General features: G+C 40.9%; 1 protein-coding gene and 1 long non-coding RNA gene across 9 annotated transcripts in view; one reads left to right on the forward strand and one right to left on the reverse strand.

The window, feature by feature from the left end:
• The first annotated feature begins 116 nt into the window (after window positions 1-116).
• clrn1 (clarin 1) overlaps window positions 117-24,718 on the forward strand; it is a 27,155-nt gene continuing 2,553 nt past the window's right edge. The window contains exons 1-5 of one of the 8 annotated variants that reach the window (XM_023966702.3): window positions 117-229; window positions 16,441-16,545; window positions 16,670-16,805; window positions 17,316-17,355; window positions 23,966-24,145. In XM_023966702.3, coding sequence (XP_023822470.1) covers window positions 16,698-16,805; window positions 17,316-17,355; window positions 23,966-24,145 — 328 coding nt within the window. In that variant the 5' untranslated portion in view covers window positions 117-229; window positions 16,441-16,545; window positions 16,670-16,697. Of the gene's footprint in view, window positions 230-4,373; window positions 4,435-12,014; window positions 12,800-16,440; window positions 16,546-16,669; window positions 16,806-17,315; window positions 17,356-23,965; window positions 24,146-24,718 lie in introns of those variants that run through there. The other 7 variants (XM_070433942.1, XM_023966705.2, XM_023966704.3 and 4 more) reach the window with 7 other exon arrangements.
• LOC111949482 (uncharacterized) overlaps window positions 24,057-24,718 on the reverse strand; it is a 12,802-nt gene continuing 12,140 nt past the window's right edge. The window contains exon 3 of the long non-coding RNA XR_002875362.2: window positions 24,057-24,143. This is a non-coding gene — a long non-coding RNA (uncharacterized lncRNA). The remainder of the gene's footprint in view (window positions 24,144-24,718) is intronic.

Consider the following 24,718-nt stretch of genomic DNA (forward strand, 5'->3'; position numbering starts at 1 on the left):
GGCAATGAGTCCGATAAGGTTGACGGCTGTGATAAAAGAGTTGATTGGGGAAGTTGTCAATACAAAAGGGTTAAGAGATGGGAGCTTGTTGGTGTTCTGCAAAGACATGGGGCGGAGGCAAAAAGCTCAGAGTGAAGCAAATAGGAAACTGTAAGGTGGTGTGGAGKAGCTGGACTGATCAAGCATTGGGGTGATAACAGGAGTGCCTGTGAGTGTTAGCACTAAAGAGGTAAGTGACAACTTGAGAGGAAGCGTTCCAGTGAATGTTCAAAGATGGCAAGCAACAAGGGATGAAGTGAGGGTAGATAGCCCGTCTATTCTGTTACATTTCACGGACAGGATACTGCCAAATAAAGTAACCACAGGATATATGAGTTATTATGTGAGGGCTTATATACCCAAGCCTTTAAGATGTTCTAACTGTCAGAGGTTTGGGCATGTGGCAACAGCCTGTAAAGAGAGAAAGAGGTGTGCCAGGTGTGGAGGGGAGCATGAGTATGGGAACTGTGTCAATGGTGTACAACCAAAGTGCTGCAGCTGTGGGGGTGCTCATAGTGTGGTGTAGGGTGGGTGTGAGGCAATGAAGCAGGCATTGGAGGTGCAACAAGTGAGAGAAGGGTGTCATATGGTGAGGCGGTGAGGGAGGTTCAGGTCCAGGGAGATACAGGTTCAAGGAAGAGATGGGTTGGAGCATCTAGACCAGGGATTACGGGGCAGGTGGGCAGAGATATCGTATACAGTTGAAGTTGGGAGTTAACTGTACATACACCTTAGGCAAATACATTTAAACTCAGTTTTTCACAATTCCTGACAATTAATCCCAGTAAACATTCCCTGTCTTAGGTCAGTTAGGACCACCACTTTATTTTAAGAATGTGAAATGTCAGAAGAATAGCAGAGAGAATTATTTATTTCAGCTTTTATTTCTTTCATCACATTCAGGGTGGGTCAGAAGTTTACATACACTCAATTAGTATTTGATAGCATTGCATTTAAATGGTTTAACTTCGGTCAAACATTTYGGGTAGACTTCCACAAGYTTCCCACAATAAGTTGGGTGAATTTTGGCCCATTCCTCCTGACAGAGCTKGTGTAACTGAGTCAGGTTTGTAAAGGCCTCCTTGCTCACACACACTTTTTCACTTCTGCCCACACATGTTCTATAGGATTGAGGTCAGGGCTTTGTGATGGCCACTTCAATACCTTGACTTTATTGTCCTTAAGCCATTTTGCCACAACTTTGGAAGTATGCTTGGGGTCATTGTCCATTTGGAAGACCCACTTGCGACCAAGCTTTAAATTCCTGACTGATGTCTTGAGATGTTGCTTCAATATATCCACATAAATTTCCTCCCTCATGATACCATCCATTTTGTTTAGTGCACCAGTCCCTCCTACAGCAAAGCACCCCCACATCATGATGCTGCTACTCCCGTGCTTTACGGTTGGGAGGGTGTTCTTCGACTTGCAAGCCTCCCCCTTTTTCCTCCAAACATAACGATGGTCATTATGGCCAAACAGTTCTATTTTTTGTTTCATCAGACCAAAAAGTACGATCTTTGTCCCCATGTGCAGTTGTAAATCGTAGTCTGGCTTTTTTATGGCGGTTTTGGGGCAGTGGCTTCTTCCTTGCTAAGCAGCCTTTCAGGTTATGTCGATATAGGACACGTTTTACTGTGGATATAGATACTTTTGTACCGCTTTCCTCCAGCATCTTCACAAGGTCCTTTGCTGTTGTTCTGGGATTTATTTACACTTTCCACAGCAACGTACGTTCATCTCTAGGAGACAGAACGCGTCTCCTTCCTGAGCGGTATGACGGCTTCGTGGTTCCATTGTGTTTATATTTGCGTACTATTGTTTGTACAGATAAACAGACATTTGTACAGACATTTGGAAATTGCTCCCAAGAATGAACCAGACTTGTGGAGGTCTAATATTTTTTGCTTTGGTCTTGGCTGATTTCTTTTGATTTTCCCATGATGTCAACCAAAGAGGCACTGAGTTTGAAGGTAGGCCTTGAAATGCATCCACAGGTACACCTCCAACTGACTCAAATTATGTAAATTAGCCTATCAGAAGCTTCTAAAGCCATGACATCGTTTTCTGGAATTTTCCAAGCTGTTTAAAGGCAGTCAATTTAGTGTAGGTAAACTTCTGACCCACTGGAATTGTGATACAGTGAATTACAGGTGAAATAATCTGTAAACAATTGTTGGAAAAATGACTTGTGTCATGCACAAAGTAGATGTCCTAACCGACTTGCCAAAACTATAGTTTGTTAACAAGAAATTTGTGGAGTGGTTGAAAAGTTAGTTTTAATGACTCCAACCTAAGTGTATGTAAACTTCCGACTTCATAGATAAGAGAATAGATAAGAGAATGCTGGTGAAGTTTATAGCAGGAGCTATCAATAGCACTGCTAAAGTAGTCTAAAACAGAGAGGATTCAGCTAATAGTGAAAGTGGCTGGGAAACATCTGAGTATGACAGGATTGACATGGGAAGAGTTTTGAGATTATCTCAACCAGCCGAAGCTAGAGTTTTGTRTTACTGGATCTTAGTTATGGTAGTAATACTACAWTGAAATGCTCAAAGCCTGTTGGCTAATGGGTAGGAGTTCAAGCAGTTTGTTGTGGATATGCCAGCAAGACCTACCTGAAGTAGCTGACCGTGCTGCTGTCAGTCCTCAACGCCTGCCTGGACCAACTCATCTACTTCATCTTCTGTAAGTCCTTYAGGGCCCAGCTGGGCATGCAAAGACTTTATAGTACGACAATAGCACAGCCTGACAGTACAGCCCCACCGCCAATATCTAGGAGAATTAGCCAGGGGAACCTGACCACCCTGCCACGCACCCAGACAAGGACGTTGTTAAGTATGTCGAGACGGGCCAGTGTCATTTAGGACATATTGACTGCCCTCCTTCTGGACCATGTGCCAGTTCAGTCGAATCTGTTGAAAATGGCARTTGTAAAGGAACTTCTGAATGTAATTTAATGCCACAAATTCATCGGATGATATACATGTAAAACTGTTTTCCTTTGGTAATCTGTTTACTCCAACTATTTATGTATATAATAGTACATTGTCTATCTACTGTATATATATATAWTTTCAGCAGCTCTTCTACATACCTATAAATGATTAGAACCTTGTATTGGGGGGGGGGGACTGGAACTGCCTGGAACATAAATATATATATTATATATAAAATACTTATTTTGAGGTTAAAATTGGCTAACTAAAAATGTGATGTCTCTACTCAATACAGAATATGAAATGGGTTACCTATGGGCACCCTTTGGTCTAGATAGAACATACATTTGCCTATTTGCCCTGCTGAGAGCCTAGACCTAAGACATAATTTTCCCTATAATAATAAACTCAGAGCACAGCTTGACCTGACTATATGCAACCTTAGTGATTTAGAAAGAGAAATATCCTGCTTGGCCTTGTTTCTGTCCCCAAACTCTCTATTCAACCTACCTGCACACTCAATGTCCTCTTAGTAAATGGCTATAGTATTGTCGTTGACAAAAGCACAGTATTAATCATTGTGCATTCAATCAATCAAATCATGGCTACATGTACAGCCAGACAAAAACACCAGGGGTTAGTGTCTGTGCACTTCATGTCTTATGTATTTGTAGCAAGCTCCAATAAATGATACACATTAGAAATGAGTACGTGTCCTATTTTCCATGTGTGATCAAAAGCACAGGTTAGGGAACAAGAAATTACACTTCTTTATTGAGCACATCTTATTTCTGTGCATCAGTTCACATCTTATTTCTGTGCATCAGTTCCTGTAGCAGACAGCAGACTGCCGAAACCCACCACCGACTTTCATGTCCTCAAAATGTAAAACCTTAAAAGCATAACAACATAGAATTGATATGTAGCTAAAAGCTTTTTGTTTTTGTGTGGTATGAAGAAGGCTTTTACAAGAGGAAGAAGTCCAACATACAGAATGCCAAAACAATATTGTCGCAAATAGTAACACCTAAATATAAAATATGCAATTAAAGTGCATCCTCTTTTAAAGCGTTAGATTATATCTCAGTTTCTAATGCTAAATAGACCTGTCAAATAGGACATTTCAACCAAAAATAGGACTTGTTTCAATCGAATGTACAAATGGTGAGATACTGTCAAGGAAACGTATTCCTTAGGTACAGTGAGATAAACATAAATAAATGGTTAGACTGTTTTTCAAACTACAAAATGGTGAGATTCAGAATGGAAATCTTTTATGGCTTCCTTCTACCGGTCACTGACTGTCTAGGATGTGTCGTCTGGGCATTTACGCTAAAGAAGTTGAACATGAAACTCAGTGTTCACCACTTCCTGTAATGTCATTTTAAACAGACAGTGACTTTGGTGTCTCAGCTGAAAACCAACAAACAGACACAACGGAAGAGTGACATTTAAAGTAAGGTGCAAATTATATATATATTTAAACAAGGTTCATAGGTGTTGTACTAAGATCACTGCAGTACACTTTTTTATGTTTTGTTGGCTGGCCTCAGTTTTCTAAACTTTGTATGACCTAACCACATGGGGATGTTTTTTTGTCAGTCATAGTTGCATGTTGTGTTAGACTATCTACTCCGCAATTGATAATGACGCTTCCCACAAACTCCACCGATGACACCCTCCCTCAGTGCGTTGTCAATGACCAAATCAAATGTTATTTCTCACATGAGCCGAATACAGGTGTAGACCTTACTGTGAAATGCTTACTTACAAGCCCTTAGGATTAGACCCTTTWAAAAAAAAAAAATTATTCRCCTAAAATGACATACCCAAATCTAACTGCCTGTAGCTCAGGACCTGAAGCAAGGATATGCATATTCTTGATACCATTTGAAAAGGAAACACTTTGAAGTTTGTGGAAATGTGAAATGAATATAGGAGAATATAACACATTATATCTGGTAAAAGCTAATACAAAGAAAAAACAATGCGTTACATTTTTTTTTTTGTACCATCATCTTTGAAATGCAAGAGAAAGTGTAACGGCTGTCGTCCTCTTCTTCCTCTGAAGAGGTGTAGCAAGGATCGGACCAATACGCAGCGTGGTAGGCGTCCATGTTTTAATAGGGAAAACTGAACATGAACACAAAAACAATAAACGTGAACAAACCGAAACAGTCCCGTGTGGCACAAACACTGACACAGGAAACAATCACCCACAAAATACCCAAAGAACATGGCTGCCTAAATATGGTTCCCAATCAGAGACAACAATAAACACCTGCCTCTAATTGAGACCCAATCTAGGCAAACATAGACTTACATAAACACCTAGAATGAACACAAACCCATAAATCTACAAAAAACCCTAGACAGTACAAACACCCTAGACGAGACAAAACACACACAAACCACCCTCGTCACACCCTGACCTAACCAAAATATTTAAAGAAAACAAAGAATACTCCGGTCAGGGCGTGACAGAAAGGCCATAATGTATTATTCCAGCCAGGCGCAATTTTGATTTTGGACACTACATGGCTGCAGTGTATGTGCAACGTTTTAGACTGATCCAATGAACCATTGTATTTCTGGTCAACATTTTGTATCAAGACTGCCCAAATGTGCCTAATTGGTTAATTAATAACTTTTCAAGTTCATTATTGTGCACTCTCCTCAAACAATAGCATGGTATTATTTCACTGTTATAGCTATGGTAAATTGGATAGTGCAAATAGATTAACAATAATTTAAGCTTTCTGCCAATATCATATATTGGCAGAAATGTCTATATGTCTATGTCCTGGGAAATGTTCTTGTTACTTACAACCTCATGCTAATTGAATTAGCCCACGTTAGCTAAACCGTCCTGTGTGGGACCCACCGATCCTGTAGAGGTTAATCCCATTGGGAACTTGTGGTCAATCCTCAAGAGGCGGGTGGACAAACAAAAACCCACAAATTCTAACAAACTCCAAGCATTGATTATGCAAGAATGGGCTGCCATCAGTCAGGATGTGGCCCAGAAGTTAATTGACAGCATGCCAAGGTGGATTTCAGAGGTCTTGAAAAAGAAGGGTCAACACTGCAAATATTGACTCTTTGCATCAACTTCATGCAATTGTCAATAAAAGCCTTTGACACTTATGAAATGCTTGTAATTATATTTCAGTATTCCATCGTAACATCTGACAAAAATATCTAAAGACACTGAAGTAGCAGACTTTGTGAAAATTAATATGTCATACTCCAAACTTTTGGCCAAGACTGTACATGTAGGTAGGGTTAAAGTGACTATGCATAGATAATAAACAGCGAGTAGCAGCAGTGCAAAAACAAAGGGGGGGGTGTATCAATGCAAATAGTCCAGGTGGCCATTTGATTAATTGTTCAGCAGTCTTCAGCAGGCTTGGGGGTAGAAGCTGTTAAGGAGCCTTTTGGTCCTTGCCTTGGCGCTCCGATACCGCTTGCCGTGTGGTAGCAGAGAGAACAGTCTATGACTTGGGTAACTGGAGTCTTTGACATTTTCTTGGGCCTTCCTCTGACACGCCTAGTATATACACTATCGTTCAAAAGTTTAGGGTCACTTAGAAATGTCCTTGTTTTTGAAAGAAGACATTGTTAATGTTGTAAATAACTATTGTAGCTGGAAACGGCAGATTTTTTATGGAATATCTACATAGGCGGACAGAGGCCCATCATCAGCAACCATCACTCCTGTGTTCCAATGGCACATTGTGTTAGCAAATCCAAGTTTATAATTTTATATCTCTCAGAGTCAAGCAAATGTTCAAGGGAGAGATGGGTAGGTGCATCTAGACCGGGGATAACGGGGCAGGTGGGCTGAGATATGACATGGGAAGAGATTTGAGATTACCTCAATGTATTACTGGATGTTAGTTATGTTGGTAATACTACAATGGCATGGAATGCTCGAAGCTTGTTGGCTAATGGGCAGTAGTTCCAGCAGTTTGTTGTGGATATGCCAGCTAAGCCGACATCAGAGTTTATCATACAGGTTATGTAGTGGTTTGTAATGGACAGAGATGTAGGGGGAAGGGCGGGGGGATGCCACCTTCATAAAGCAAGGACTGCCTTACAAGATGCTAGGCAAAGGTATTGAACAGGAACATGTGGTGGTGGAGATGTGGCTGAGGGGTGCTAGTGAACTACTATAATCCTTGTCAGATATTGGACCTGGAACTGCTGGAGAGGGTGGAGGGCCAGGATAGAAGTAAGGTAATGTGGTGTGGGGATTTTAATGCCCACACTCTGGTATCTAGTGCAACGGCAGGAATCTGTGTGTGGGAGGTATGGGAGGAGTCGACAGTAGGGAGTGATCCTTATCCTTACTGTATGCACAGTAGGCCGGAGGGAGGAGGTGTCAGTGGATGGAGTAGGCAGGTTGGTGTTTGGAAGAGCAAAGTGGAACCAGTTTCAGGAGCTGATGAGTGAGCAGGTGTTGGCTCGGTGGATATAAGAGGGTATGTGGATACGATGAATAACTGGGTAACTCAGTAACTGGGGGCAGCTACTGAGGATATACCTAAGAGTTCAGGCAGGAGGAGGAGGAAAGCAGTCCGATGGTGGACGGAGGAGTGTGGGGCAATGGTGAGTAGGATATTTAGAGTGCTGAAAAGGACGCATAACTTCCAACATCTGATTCAGTATAAGCACACCTAGGCCCTGGTGAGGAGAACTAAGAGGTCATGTTGGCGTCGGTTCTGTGACACCATTGGGAGGGCGACACCTGTGTGAGAGGTTTGGGGGATGATTAAGAGGATGAGTGGGGTCAGAAGGGAGTGGGACTATCCAGTGTTGACGAGTGAGGAGGATATGGCAGTAACAGATGAGGAGAAGGCAGAGATGATGGCCAAAGCATTTGTCCAAGTGCATAGCTCGGTAAATTTGTCAGAGGGGCAGAGAGAGAACGAGGAGGGAGAACCCTGGAGTGCTGGATAGGAGGGAGGATGTAAACTACGCGTTGAATGCAYCATTTACCATGGGAGAGATGAAAAGGGTAACAGGCAAGGCTGTTAATCTGAGAAAGATGAGGTGTGCTATGTTATGTTGGCCCATYTTAGTAATGAGGCACTGGATAAGGTATTGGTGTTGTACAACAGAGTGTGGGAGGAAGGGAAACTACCAGGCAACTGGAAGAAGGCAGTAGTGGTGCCAATCTGGAAGCCAGAGAACGACCCAAAGAGGCCAACAAGCTATTGGCCAATAGCTTTAACATCACATGCATGTAAGATTATAGAACATATTACTACAGAGCGACTTACTTATTTCCTGGAGAGCAGGGGGTTAGTATCGCCACATCAGGGGCTCAGAGGCTCCCGAGTGGTGCAGCATTCTAAGGCACTGCATCTCAGTGCTAGAGGCGTCACGACAGACCCTGGTTCCAGGCTGTATCACAACCGGCCATGATTGGGAGTCCCATAGGGCGGTGCACAATTGGCCCAGCGTCGTCTGGGTTTGGCCGGGRTAGGCCGTCATTGTAAATAAGAATTTGTTCTTAACTGACTTACCTAGTTAAATAGGTTAAATAAAAAATTAAGAAATTATCAATAAAATCAGAGTGGGTTCAGGAAGGGGAAGGGAACTATGGACCCAGGAGCAACGTACAACTGGATAAAGGACTTCCTGTTTGGAAGGTCTATCCAGGTGAGGGTGGAGAAGTCTCTGTCAGGCAGCTACCTAGTGGATAACGGTACACCGCAGGGGAGCGTGATTAGTCCTCGGTTGTTCTCAATCATGATCAATAAGGTTCTCTCAGGTACGGACGGATATTGGGAGGTCGTTATTTGCAGATGATGGGGTCATGGAAGAGGGGAAGAAATGTGCCATACATACTGTAGTCAGGAAAGTACAGGAAGCAATTGATGTGGTAGAGCGGTAGGCATTAATGTGGGGATTCAGGTTCTCTGTAGAGAAAACTCTGACAGTGTTCTTTACCAGGAGGAAGGTGGGAGATGAGGTACGATTTAAGTTATATGGGATAAACTTGGAGAGGGTGGGGGCCCTCAGGTTCCTCGTGGTGTACTTTGACATTAGGCTGACCTGTGCAAAACAGTTTGAGAGAGTGGTGGGAAAGTGTAAGGTGCTAAATAGGATAAACTGTCTTACGGGAAAGGAGTGTGGAGCTGGGCGTTCCTCATCGAGGGCCATGTATGTTGCATTGATCCGATCTGTAATAGACTATGGCAGTATAGCGTATGGTCCGGCAGCCCTATGGTAGAAAAATGACAAGATTATGTTATAATACTCTTTATGCTTCGATGAGTACTCTATCTTCTGTGTGAGTGTGACTGCATTCCATAGAATGAGTTGGTGTTTGTAACCTGAGATAGCCTGGAGAGGTAGAACTGGCAATTAATTATTGGGTCAACCTACAGTGACATGGGGTGTCTCATCCTGTGAAAGGGATTTTACAGGCATGCTGGGAACATGAGCGAGGACAGAACACGAGCTTTGGGTGGGTGAGTAATACCCAGATGAGGGAGATGGGACTGTATGGAAGGGAGTTTAGTCCAACGGTAGCTATTCCTGTGAATCCACCATGGCTGCTCCCGCCTCCAGTAGTCTAGCAGTGTTGGGGAGATTGTGGAAAGATAGGGAGGGTGTTGATCCATCTGATTTGTTTAATAGACGTCTGGATACTGTATATCAGGATTCTGTGGCCATTTGCACAGATGGTTCAAAAGATCCAAGGACAGGACATACTGGGTCAGCATTTGCAGTGCAGAAATGTGGGGTGGCAGTAAAGAAATGTATTACGGATCATCTGGCTGTATATACGTCGGAGCGGATGGCCATACTGTTGGCCTTGCAGTGGGTGGAGGAAGTCAAGTCAGACATAGTAGTTACTTGCTCTAATTCAAGTGCAGTGTTGAGTCTGCAGTCCCATTGCAGGGTTAGACAGATGGGTATACAGACAAGCTTTATCTGGGTCCCAGCCCATTTAGGTGTGAAGGGGAATGAGGCAGTTGATGTACTGGCTAAACAAGCACTTAATAGTGGGGTTGTTGATGTTGTCGTGTCAATGAGCAAGCCAGATTGAAAAAGCCTGATATGGACAGTGGTGGTGCAGAGATGGCAGGAGCAGTGGAATAGAGATACTAAGGGCAGGCAGAGCCCCACCGGTTTTGAGACCCACATCTTTAGCAAAAAAATAATAATCTATATATTTTGGAGGGGCTTGCATGTTATTTTGGCATTAATACATGTCACATATCAGTTTGCAAACAATGTAAAAAAAAATCCAAGATGGTGTAGCAGTCAGATGTGTTTGTCTTGTCCCATGTAAATAGTCGGTTTCGTCGCTTTTTTCGTATATATTTTTTATCTCACTTTCCACCTATGATCTAAATATACTTTCCTGCAACCCRCCTTACCCAATGTGGTACGGATCTGCTATTGTTGTACGTTATAACTGGAACCTCCATCAGGAACTAGCCAGCTAACTAGCTAGTAGTCACTGCGGTCTTCACCTTTAGCTCRGACAACAGCCAGCTTTAGCTCGGTCAATAACTGCCAGTCTACACAGCGCGATATCAACCCAGAGCATATCGGACTGCTTTTCTCCACCACRTCACTGGATTCCTGGCACAAACTCTGGGCCATTACACCAGATCATCGCAGCTAGCTAGCTGCAACCCAGTGGCTAACGCCTCTGTCCCGAAGCAAGCACCAGTTAGCCTTGAGCTAACCTCGAGCTAGGCCCATCTCCCGGCTAGCCGAAGAGGTATACCTGCTAACTAATTYGTGGGCTACAATACCTCTTTTGCCAATTGGCCTGRACCCTTTATTGCTGACACGGAGCCCCGCTGATCCATCACGACTGGTCTGCCGACGTAATCATCCGATGTGGTTTCAGRCTTTTCCGTTGTGATGTTGCCGAAGAGCCATCTGCTATCCCCGGCCCGCAAGCATTCTGAATGCCGTGCTTCCCGCTCGCCTAGCATAGTAGCGCCTACCGAACGGCTCCCTGACTCACCTATTGCTGCTTATTGGACCCTATGATCACTYGGTTACACATGCATCTCTCTAATGTCAACATGCCTTGTCTTCTGCTGTTTCAGTTAGTTATTGTTTTATTTCACTGTAGATTTTATTTCACCACGAGCAATACCTGTCAAACTGAGACATTTCTCACAAAACACAGGGATGCTGATTCGCACAGAACTAGTATTATCAGATGACTTTGGATTTGCCAACAGTAGGTTATTCTGGGCAGGGGCGCAACTGTCACTGGGGACGGGGGGACATGTCTCCCCCCACATTCTGAAATAGCATTTTTGCCCCCTCAGTTTTATCATTGGAATGTGAAACAAAAATAGGCAAGGGTGTGCTTTAGGACCATGCGGAGGCCTCCGAACGGTCGGGTAGGCTGTTTTAAGTGTTTATCTGACTGGATAAAATATATGGATAAAATATATACAATAGCAATCAAAAGTCTGGACACACATACTCATTCCAGGGTTTTTCTTTATTTTTGACTATATTGTAGAATAATAGAGAAGACAACAAACTATGAAACACACATGGAATCATGTATTAACCCAAAAAGTGATATATATCAAAATACATTTTATATTTGAGATTCTTCAAAGTAGCCACCCTTTGCCTTGATGACAGCTGACACTTGGCAGTGTGCAATTTAAATTTACCACAGGTGGACTTCAATCAAGTTTTAGAAACATCTCAAGGATGATCAATGGAAACAGGATGTACCTGAGSTCAATTTTGAGTCTCACAGCAAAGGGTCTGAATATGTAAATAAGGTATTTTTTGTATATATTTATAAAAATGTCTATACCTGTCTTCGCTTTGTCATTATGGGGTATTGTGTTTAGACTGATGAGGATTTTTATTTATTTWATACATTTTATAATAAAGCTGTCACGTAACAAAATGTGGAAAAATAATATAGACTTAATAAATATCGACTGAATACTTTCCAAAGGCCATATATATATATATATAGTCCCCCCACTTCTAAAACCAAAGTTGCGCCTCTGGGTTGAATTGTTGTAAACATGTAACAATTACTGACATGGCAGAATCGGACTGGATTAAAATTACACATGTGGTCTTCTGTGCTCGTGGACATAATTACATTACCCGACCTCCCCCTGTAAAACGAATCTTGTACAAACAGGGCTCCTACATCTACAGATTAAGTCGATATATATTCTTCATTCCCTCTGACGTTATGGAAAAATGCTGAGAAAAAAAAAATGCGTGGGCGGGATTTGAGAAGTCATTGTGCTAGAAACTTCTCGAAGATAGCGAGAAGCACTCTCCCAAATGTAGAACCTTGGTTACTTGGAGATAATGAGCAAGGGGGAAATACGATCAATGTAATTTTATATCCAACGGCCATTTTAGAACAGCATCACTACGGTATACACATTTAGCTATTTCAATGACACTTGTCATAATAGCCTAACACAGATAATTAGCAACTTGGTTTTGGATTATTTGGGAGTTGGCTACCAACTGGAGATGAATTGAACAMCATGGACTGGTCAGACTAATTATTTTTCCACACTTCAGACTCACCATGCCAAGTTGTCAAAAGAAAATTATATTCTCTGTTGCCGGAGTGTTGAGTTTCGGATGCGTCCTCATTATTGCGGCCGCGATGGGGACGCAGTTTTGGGTCCAGGGGACTGTTCTGTGTACAACCGGGGCGCAACTTGTAAATGCCACAGGACAAGAGCTGGATAAATTTGTCGGTAGGGTTAACTATGGTCTCTTTCACGGACAGAGAGTGAAGCAATGTGGACTTGGTGGAAGACCCTTCAGATTTTCATGTGAGTAGAAGACCCTGTGAATTGCATGAAAAGTTTGTGAAAACCGGTGTATTTAAATATTACTGCTGGGTTGAAACGGCATTCTCATTTGCGCATCTATTATGAAATTTGAATAACAATGAGACGAGCGGTCAACCACTACATTAATAATTCAAATGACTATAGATAGCCTACACCCTTGTTTTAAGTCCTATCCCTGTGACGTAAGGATCTATTTTACTAAATTAAATGGAATGTTCAGCATAAATTATCTTGGTARCATTGGCACAATATATAGCCTAATTATTGGGTGTTGGGGGGAAAAAAATCACCTTTTATAATAAAGTATTTGCAGGCTAACAATAAAATACAATACATAATGTGATTACCCAGTGGGCATACGACATGATAAAGACKTATTTTACTGGTTGAAATCCGGTCTGGACATTATATGACCAGATTAATACGTCTTCTATATGATGTCTTTTTGACATAATGCAAAATACGTCTTATTTTGGTTGATAACTGGTGTGGAGTTCAACCAAAAAACATATCTAAATGCTACTCAATTAATAGAAACAAATCTATATTAACATGTGCATAGTCTTTGTGGGCCATGCACACATTGTATATAAGACCATAAGAACCATTACAATTATATAACAATTTGAGTAATGTTCTTTTTCAGCAGGGATTTCATGATTCAGTTTAGCACATTTGGCAAACAGCTGGCAGAATGCACCAAASCGGGTTAGGGTCTCGTGGCATACTGTATCCAGTCAACCACAGGAGGTTAGTGGCACCTTAATTGGGGGGAATGGGCTCSTGTTAATGACTGGAGCAGAATTAGTGGAATGGTATCAAGCACATGGTTTCCAGGTGTTTGATGCCATTCCATTTGCTCTGTTCTGGCCATTATTATGAGCCCTTCTACTGTCAATAGCCTCCTGTGCAGTCAACACACTTGACTCAGACCCATTCCATTTGAGTACCAGGSGACTCGGTCTCAGGGGGCTTCATGTGGGCCGAGCTCTTCCCGAGTCTGGCAGAATCATATTACTCKGGGCTCCGGCTAAAGGTACTCGGCTGAATCTACTTCAGTTTATCCGGTCCGATTGACTTTTTCAGGAATAGGACCATTTGAGGTTTTAATTCGTCAAGTGATGAAATGACTTCTTTTTTTTTAAACAAAGAAATGTGATATTTCACCTCCAAGTCATCGAATTTGCTAGGTCATTAAAAGGTCAAATTTATGAATCCTATAGTTATYAGAGATGGTCCCTAATTTAGAGAATCTCCGATGTTATAAATGCTTTTGCTTTTACTACCGGCTATGTTTTTCAAAGTTGCAGTCCACCCAATTGAAAAGTGCACATTCACTTCCATAACATTTGTTCTAGGCTACCAGCATGTAAGATAAGCATGCACAATAACACAGGATATCCGTACAAAAATGCACTGCTGTTAAAATGCAGTRAAACTGCAGTACAATGAAATCATGTTTTTTAAATGAAGAATATCTGGTGGCTTGCTGTGTGGCTTCTGATGGTAACCGTTTGCTTGTGTTAACTAATTGCACTGTTTTATTGTGCTGCACATTTTCTTCTGTTCCACTGAAATGCAGTTTTGATGGTCTATTATGACTAACTAAATTTGGTTTCAGAATTTAACAAATAACATGTAGGCCACCTATTTCTTATGGTGGTTCGTTTCTTTACTATCAATTAAGGAGAGACAAACGTATCACACAAGTCAGAGTTATACTTAAACTAAATCTTTAATCACTTATTAACAAGGGAGCAAGTCAATACAACACGCACATAAAGTCAATCGATTGACTGCTCTACGATAATGATGGCTGGTCGACGATTCACTGCTCAGATGATTCGTTGAGAGCCCGAGACAAAAAGTACAAAGGTCTTTTTATAGCAGCCAAGATACACCCCTTTCAACCTACATGACGAACAACAGATATTTAGAATGGGTCACAAGGTTAAGATTTGTATGGAAGACAGTATCTGCTGTGTCAACAGTTATCTTTCATTGTACAGACCAGGGTCTGGCCCTGGGGTCATCTCTCCCTGTTACCATATAGAACAGAAACATTAACACATGCTCTGGAATCCGGTCTCTTTAGGTTTTATCACCCAAAAGAGAGCATAGATCTCCTGTCAGTGTTACACACAGAGATTAGCGTTCTAACAACCCCKTATTCTGTTGCATAAAAGAGCCATTGGATGCAATAAAAGTATTATAACATCATCTTGCAATTTTCCACCGTGGTCTCTTATTTCAAATCAAATTGTATTTGTCACATGTGGCGAATACAACAGGWKWMRACCTTACAGACCTTACTTACAAGCCTTTAACAATGCAGTTTTAAGAAAAATACCTGCTAAGTAAAAAATAAAGTAACACATAATTAAAGAGCAGCAGTAAAATAACAATAGCGAGGCTATATGCAGGGGATCAATGTGCGGGGGCACCAGTTAGTTGAGGTAATTGAGGTATATTGTACATGTAGGTAGAGTGATTAAAGTGACAATGCATGGTTAATTAACAGAGAGTAGCAGCAGCGTAAAAGAGAGAGGGGGGGGGGGGGGCAATGCAAATAGTCCGGGTAGCCATTTGATTAGCTGTTCAGGAGTCTTATGGCTTGGGGGTAGAAGCTGTTTAGAAGCCTCTTGGACCTAGATTTGGCATTCCGGTACTGCTTGCCGTGCGGTAGCAGAGAGAACAGGCTATGACTAGGGTGGCTGGAGTCTTTGACAATTTTTAGGGCCTTCCTCTGACACCGCCTGGTATAGAGGTCCTGGATGGCAGGAAGCTTGGCCCCAGTGATTTATTGGGCCATACGCACTACCCTCTGTAGTGCCTTGCGGTCAGATGCCGAGCAGTTGCCATACCAGGCAGTGATGCAACCACCACTATCYTATAAACTCAGCAAAAAGTCCTCTCACTGTCAACTGCATTTATTTTCAGCAAACTTAACATGTGTAAATATATATTATAAAACATAGACAGTTTCTGTAAATTTACACCATTTTTAAAAATGGTATATTTGACTGCTAAATGRTAGTCCCTGTTCTCCTGCATTCTTGTTTTACTTTTGTAAGTAAAGCGGCAGTTTGTTGGGGAGAAGAATTTCAAGGATTTTTTTTTTAACATTAGCTATTTAACATTAGCTCGCTGGCTAATCCTCCATGGACATGGTAAGTTAAAATGTTTACCTTTTGTAGGTGTTGGTTCTAGCTAGTCAACATTTTGATATCGGTTTWGTTAATGATAGTAAATGTGTGTGAGATGATGATCACAATAACTTGAAAACATTGTCATGTCAACATTGTCATGCTAGCTATGTGTGTGTGCTCGGTGTTCTGTGAGAGATATGACGATGATTATAATCACAATAACTTACAGAAAAGATTGGTACATATAGGAAACATTGTGTGCATGCGTGTGTGTGAGACAGTAAACTATCCTAATTCTTGAAACGTGTACCCCCAAAATGAATGTGAAGATTTTCTTCATTCATCGGAGTTCCTTGTATTTTCTATTGGAGAATACAATACATTTTGCCTATCCCTGCTCCCCCTCAACACTCATTCTAAAGTTACACCTCTCAACTTCCTTTTTCAATTCTTGATTCTCATTTTTTGCAGGAATCTTCTAGCTTGGATGGAGGAAGGATCAAAGGGAATGAGTTTAGAAGTAATCCATTCTGCTGAGTAAGAAATGTAAATGGACAGCAAAACATAGGCAGACAGGTGAAGAGAGAGAGCCTAACTGCCAGATTGCTGAGGGGCAACATATTCAATGTACTTGCTAGTCTAAGTCTAACTTTGTGGAGACTTTAGGTAATGGTTAATCATGATTCATCTGTCTTTACAGTTCCTGAAACATGTCARTGACCTGATGCATGGCCTCTACAGGAGTGCTTGGCCACCACACTCAGTTACCAGTGACCTATTCTGCCACATCCCAGGGAAAGGAGACAGCAGAACCACTCTTCCATAAATCCATGACAGTAAGTTGTGTGCAAAATGTTTTTCTTTTTCGTTGTGATACTCAGTGTGTATTTTGACATTCAGTGTGTATTGATTMCTACTAACCAGCTTTGTAAGATCTAGGTTTGTACTAGCTATGCTGATGGTCATTATCTTTTTTTCATTGCATCAGGTCTCACTGAGACTGGATTCCCCAAGAGACATGCTATTCAGCTGCCCATTATTGCTTGATCTTACACTCTTTAGAAAAAAAGATATCTAGAACCTAAAAAGGTTAATCGTCTGTCCCCATATGAAAACCCTTTCTGGTTCCAGATAGTTCTACCTGGAACCAAAGGGTTCTATTTTAGATTCCATGTAGAACCTTTTTCACAAAGAGGCTTCTATTGTACATGGGGACAGCCGGAGAACCCTGTGGGGGAAATACATTCTAAGAGTGTAGTGCAATTAGATCCAATTGAAATAGAACCGCTTCTAATATAAGTTGGTAAAGCAAATAAAATCCTATTTTAACTGGCCTTTTTTTTCAGGTGCGAAACCCTTGTCCTGATTCAGAGTCATGTAAAGTTGGTGAGTCATGTACAGTTTCTTCCATTTCTTTCTTGCTCATTTTCCCTGTCACTCACTCAAACTCACACACGTCTGCAGTTGCAGAGAAGAGGAAGCGATTTGCAGATTACACCCATTTCTAACAATGTTTGTTGCAGGAGTGATAAGACAAGACACAACATTTGAACAAGATAATATTGCCTCTTTACTCGTACTTAAATTGTTGCATTTAGCGTTCTTTTTTAAAGACTGCAAGCTGTCCTCAATTGGGGGAAATTCTGTCCGGGACAACATCCTCAGGATTATGGAGCAGTGTGTTTATAAATAGTTGTTTGAATATTACAACGTGTATTAGGATTAAGCAAATTGATGACCGATATGAAGGGACAGAAGAGCAAACATGCCTTTGCTACCACTTTTAGTAGATTCTGACTGTTTAAGATATTTTACTTTGCATTACTGTTCTGTCGTGTCCTGCAGGCCCACATTATATGGCGGCAGGTAGGCTAGTGGTTAGAGCATTGGGCCAGTAACCGAAAGGTTACTAGATTAAATCCCCGAGCTGACAAGGTAAGAATCTGTCGTTCTGCCCCTGAACAAGGCAGTTAACCCACTGTTCCTAGGCCGTCATTGTAAATAAGAATTTGTTTTTAACTGACTTGCCTAGTTAAATAAAGGTTATTTAAAAAAAAAATTATGCCAATCGTTAATTTATTTTCTTGTATTTTAATGCTTATAGTAAGTGTCATGAAAAGCCAGAAAATTCAGGAGGTTGATGTGTTGTGAGCCCTCTCGAAAGTCCTAAAATATGCCCCTGACCGCTGTGGTGGAGGACAACGCAAAATTTGTACATCAGCAAGTTTCTCTTTTTTTGCAGACATCTCTAGGCTGTAACTGCCACAAAATTATTCAACTAGTACCATGGGAATAATTTTAGCTAGCTGAGTCCACAAATATTCTTCAATTAATGTCCTTTTCTAGTTTGCTTTTAAAATCTCAAATTGGTAATGCGCTGATTCTCTTCACTGCAGGTCTGACCCATCAAACGACTCTTCAAGAGTCGTTTGATGGGTCAAGAGTCGTTTGATACGCTCCAGATCTCTTTCTGTGCTCAGCGGTACTTGATGAGGATCTACCCCATCACACCACTCGAATTAATTATTAATCAAATAAAACAATGGGCCTTTGTATAGTCTGTGTCCCAGTCTTTCTATGCATGTAATGTCTGTGGTTGAATTATGAAACAATTACTGTATTTAGATGTATGAAAAATTAACGTAGATTCGTTTTTTACATTTCTTGATCTATTTTAAATGTAAGAATATGTTACAGATTAACTTTAATCGGTGACTATGGAAACAATCAGAAATGTAACGAGCAATGTTTTCAATATCCAAATTTATCCTCTGCAATACTTTTTACAGCACTTTTTTTCTAAGGGCGCTATCTGGAACCTAAAAGGGTTATTCGGCAGTTTCCATAGGAGAACCCTTTGAAGAACCCTTTTTGGTTTCAGGTAGAGCTCTTTTGGGTTCTATGTAGGACCCTTTCCACAGAAGATTCTACATGGAAACCAAAATGGTTATACGTTGAACCAAAAAGGCTTTTCCTATGGGGACCGCCGAAGACCCCGTTTGGGACCCTTTTTTCTAAGAGTGTAGGTAATAAACTGTAGTCAGGTAGTCATTGTTTTTTTTATTTAACTAGGCAAGTCAGTTAACAACAAATTCTTATTTACAATCACAGCCTACAAAATTCTTTAACTAGTACCATGTTATGATGAGGTTTTAACTATGACCAGTAGGCTACATAATATAGCACATAATTTAGTGGTCAGAATAATGACCAGTTGGTCAGATAGAAGTCACAGTTATGACCAACTGGTGTAATGGTGGTCAGAAAAATGTCATATTCTGGTCAGTAAAAATATGTTTTAAAAAACGTCCTTTTTCAACCAGTTTGCGACCAGAATAAGACGTCATAAAAATACATTTTCAACCAGAGTTTGCACACTGGGTAGTAACCTAAGCATAGGACAAGATTAAGTAGTCACTGAAGCCTAAAGTAAAATGTAAATAAATTTGCCAAAATGTTATAATTACTCCTGTCTATATAGAAATGAGTAAAGYAAGACAAGCAAGACAGAGGACCATTTAGTTTCTTTCAAAGCTGTGGATTGTTTCAAATCACAAGCATGTTGGCCTATATGACTAGTTGGGAAGCCCACAATTTGCAGCTGTCAGTGAAAAAGCAATGCATCTGAAACACGTGTGACGATAATGTGTCTTCAGTAATTTGAAATGTTGTGAGAAGAAGGGGGGGGGTGTGGTGAAGATATTGGCATATTGTGTTAATTGTTTGTCCTTAGATTTATTTTTGTATCAATTCCCCATTACATACAGTATGTCACCAGTAGTAAATTTGGTTGCATTAATTTAGGTTAATGCATGTATTAATTAGGTCTACATTACCGTTCTCATTCTCGGAGTGGAAACATTGTTTGTAGAGTTCACAATAAGTTTTGTTTGATTAAATATCATTTGACTTYGGCCAGACTCCCTCTCCCCCGCAAAGAGGGGAGCTGGTGGGGGGGTTGACAGTTGTAAATCATGGATTGGGACTTTCAGCCATCTCCCTCTCCAAATTCACACAGGAATGTGCCTTTGTTCACATACGTTTTCCCGCTGAAACTCTTAACATGTTCTAAAAGTGAATACTGGAACAATATTTCTAACAGAACGTGGGGAATGTACAGACGATCTAAAGAAATTGATGTCATTTCGGTTGTTATTTTGTGATGCATTAAAAATGTAAAAGGAAATACTGTAAATTGAAAAGTGTATATACACCACAGGTACAAAGTCTCCATTCTCTATGTTGTGTATGAAAAATGATTAGTGTTTTTGTTTAAGAGAAGGATGTGATCTTAGAAACTATGAGGAAATTGTTTCTAAAACAAGTGAGTAGTCACCGCCCCCTTGAGTGAAGTCAGAGCCTCACAAACAGCCCCTATTGAATAACTGTATAAAATCAGGGGTTAAAAATGTACGTATCAGACCAGAGAGACATTTTAGCTGCGGCTCACATCCAAAGTAGTTTGAACTCTATCTCAGCACGAGGTAGAGAATAAAATCACCTCCCGGACAATCACTGGTACGGCTGATTAGCTGTYCTAAGAAAAGTATCTAGAAAAGCGAATTTAAGTGGGACCATTCTACTACTCTTCAAAACAACATATACTACTACTCTCATCACCGCTGAGAACCATCGACACGCCTGGCTAACCTATCTTCAAATAAGCATCTTCCAGAGCGAGTGGAAGCAGAGTGAGCGCTGTAGTTCTGTTCAGGACAGGAGACCGGACAGCTGATGTATCTGCTGTCCTGCCTTGTACTTCCTGAATCTGAAAATAAAGTTAAAAAATATTCTATAAAATCAATGAACCCTAGCTAATCAAAGTCGCAGCACCAATTTTAATCACACATATTGCAACCGCATTGCATAAGTTGCAATAAACTGTTAAGTCACATAATGATGAACACATTGCGCGAGAAGCAATGTTAATATATGTCTTAATTTAAAAATGCAACTCTGGGTCCGAGGCAGAGATGGCGAAACAGATTTTTTGACTGGGGGTTCAGGATTGTTTTAAAGTTTAGATATGTTTCCGTTTATTTCCGACATTTTGGTAGGCTATTTGTTTGTCAACTTGTCTATAATTAGATACATGCAGCTTCTCTTCTGTCATTACTTGTTTCCCCAGAAGACTCATTATAAACTGTGTGGTTCGAGCCATGAATGCTGATTGGCTGAGCGCCGTGGTATATCAGACTGTATACCACGGGTAAGACAAAACATTTATTTGTTTTGCTCTAATTACCTTGGTAACCAGTTTATACACTGAATAAAAATATAAACGCAACATGTAAAGTGTTGGTCCCATGTTTCATGAGCTGAAATAAAAGATTCCAGAAATTTTCCATACACAAATTTGTTTTTCATCCCTGTTAGTGAGCTGTTCTCATTTGCCAAGATAATCCATAACACAATGCCACAGATGTCTCACAACCACAGACTGTGTATGACGTCATGTGGGCGAGTGGTTTGCTGATGTCAACGTTGAGAACAGAGTGCCCCGTGGTGGTGGGATTATGGTATGGGCAGGCATAAACTACGGACAATGAAAACATTTGCATTTTATCGAATGAAATTTGAATGCACAGAGATACCGTGACGAGATCCTGAGGCCCATTGTCGTGCCATTCATCCGGCACCATCATCTCATGTTTCAGCATGATAATGCACGGCCCCATGTCGCAAGGATCTGTAGACAATTCCTGGAAGCTGAAAATGTCTGTTCTTCTATGACCTGCATACTCACCAGACATGTCACCCATTGAGCCTGTTTGGGATGCTCTGGATCGACGTGTACGACAGCATGTTCCCGCCAATATCCAGCAATTTTGCACAACCATTGAAGAGGGACAACATTCAACAGTCCACAATCAACAGCGTGATCAACTTTATGAGAAGATGTGTTGCACTCCAAGGCAAATGGTGGTCACACCAGATACTAACTGTTTTTCTGATCCACGCCCCAAACCTTTTTAAAGGTATTTGTGACCAATAGATGCATCTGTATTCCCAATCGTAAAATCCATAGATTAGGGCCTAATTCATTTTTTTTTTAATTGACTGATTTCCTTATATGAACTGTAACTCAGTAAAGTTTTGAAATTGATGAATGTTGTGTTAATTTTTGTTCAGCAATAAGGCACCTCGGGGGTTTGTGGTATATGGCCAATATACCACGGCGGTGTTAAACTTGATTGCTGACAAGCAAAACATTTTGGGACTATGTCAACAATGGACTAATGAAATTAATACTAAAAGATAGTTTTTGGGTGCAGTTTTTCTTTAACAGTTTAACAATCCCTTAAATGGGGGTCTCTTTTCTCCCCAGCAGCAGGCTAATTGGACGCTCTGCACTTTACTGTGACATTTTCTATATAATGACCTATTGGCATGTAGCTATGCAGGCTAGCTACATCTCCTTTGCTAGCTAACCAACTAAAGCTAACACACAATGCACAATCACATCAAGCAACTGAAATGACAGCAAACTATGTGTTTTGTTTGTTTTACCTTTGTTTCTATTGACATTTCTTTCGATATATCCATTTATAATGATCCTGATAAATGAATTCACCTGGCTCAGAGAAGCTGTCAGTCTCTTCACATTTATATGCATGGCACAGTGTAAATCGCAAAAAAACGGAAACATTGTTCCACAGGTCGGAGAGGCAGATGGCAAGGTTTAGACAAACCCCAACTGTTGCAAACCAAACATTTATAAAAGTACAGACTTCAAAATGCTATATCATACACTACAGTTGGGTGAAACATGGGAAAGTGATGCTTCTTTGACATTTGATAAGCTTGTTATCCCACTAGAGACAAGTAGGAGAAAAATACTAGATCTGGTCACAAATGTTAGCCTAGTGGCATGGGACTATCTAATGGAACTGTTACCAGGCATTACCAGGAGAATATAGGACGGTGGTGCTATAACTCCCTGCTCTCAACCAATCAGAATCCTGGATTCAAACAACCTGTTTTATGATAATGGTTTTACAGGCTGCAGAGATGCATAACGCTGCTGTAAAAATGTATTGAACATTCACGTCTGAGACTAGACTAGGCTACACATACAGTAAGCCTGTACACAAATGTGGGTCATGGAGACATGGCCACGTGTAAATGTGCACATAGCCTACCCTCGCAGGGGGTAGAAATACCTTAAAGGAATATTTTTAAAACTTCATATTCGTGTACAGCACCACCCCAACATCAATGCATGTGAAAATGGCGCATTATCCAGATTTTTKGGGGACATTATTTTACTAACCTTTGCCAACTCATAGTTGGTTAAAATCACATGATAAAAGGTTAYGACAGATGATGTAAAAGTGATGTCAAAACTACTGGTAAGCTTAAATTACGACATACAGCCATTTTTTATTTTCATCTGGTCGTCATAGAAATCCCCCGGTTTCACATACGATGAATATGAAGTTGACAAATGTTGAAATGTCAGAAGACCATTGTTATTGAGTGTTAACAACAAACTCAAAACAAACAAAGCAGGAGAAATGTAAATGGAGGAAAGAGAAACCTGTTATCAAAATTATGAAGGCTAGCCTTACAGGGGAAACCCAAATGCCTTCAACTAGGTTAATTGGCCATTCATAAGAGGGCATCTCTTATAACTCAGAAAGTAGCACTAAATAGCAGTAAATGCAGAAAAAAATCCTACACAAGCACAATGGAGTGAATCAGCAGCAATGCATCATCAGCAATTTTTCACTAATGAGATTTGGCACACACACACACACACACATTATCTTTTCGCTTGACCGGCAGGCTTACTAATCATGGTGAGGCCTTTTTAGATGAACAAAAAACGATTTGTTCTCTGACTGTTTGTTCCATCTGCCTTGCACGTTAAACAAATAGAATACAGAGACGCATGTGTTTCATCATGTGAAAGTTGTGGGGGAAAAAAGACTATTTACTGTATAATAATTATAGAACATTCCCACACCTCTCTATATTGTCCCTCTCCTTGTAGTTTTTCCGAACTTGGTGGAAGCCATCCCAGCCAGTCTTCACGTCACTGTGATCTTCTTCTGCGTAGTGCTCATCTGCTTCTCATCTGTGGCCACAGGCTTCTTTATGTACAATGCCTTTGGTAGTCCCTATGAGACTCTGCACGGACCCCTGGGACTCTACCTCTGGAACTTCGTCTGCTGTAAGCACAAAAAAAGTCATAATTTCATTTTTTTTTAACATCTTAACCTTTTCTTTCTAGAGTGCTGTTCTATCCTTCATGTGGAATCCCCTTCTAGGCTTTGAACCAGCTGCCTACTATGAACATTGGCTAAGCACAAGACCCCATACTCTGCAACATAAGCACAACGTCTAGCACACCACTCACATCACAGGTAGATAGGCTACACAGGAGCCACGTTTATTGGTTCTAACATGTGTCCTTTGTTCCGATCTTGTCCACATTCTGATTGTGCCCACATTTTCAGACAGGTGTAGACAATTAAAAKATGCATTGTGATCTGATCTTCCTGACCACCTCCGGATGTAGTCAGGCACGCATATGTGTAGCCGGATCTGGACATTGAAATAATTTTAATAATCCTTCTCCCACCCTCAAATCATTGACAGGTGGCACCATTGTGTCATTAAATAAATAAATATTATTTTCAAAGAAAAGCTGTGAAATAATTTGCATACAGGAAGGGATCAGGAATTCTGGTCACGATGTGGACACAGTGTGTAGACTCATTTTGTCACGTTCCTGACCTATTTA

This window comes from Salvelinus sp. IW2-2015, linkage group LG22 (genome assembly GCF_002910315.2).
Source record: "Salvelinus sp. IW2-2015 linkage group LG22, ASM291031v2, whole genome shotgun sequence".
Taxonomy (NCBI): Eukaryota; Metazoa; Chordata; class Actinopteri; order Salmoniformes; family Salmonidae; genus Salvelinus; species Salvelinus sp. IW2-2015.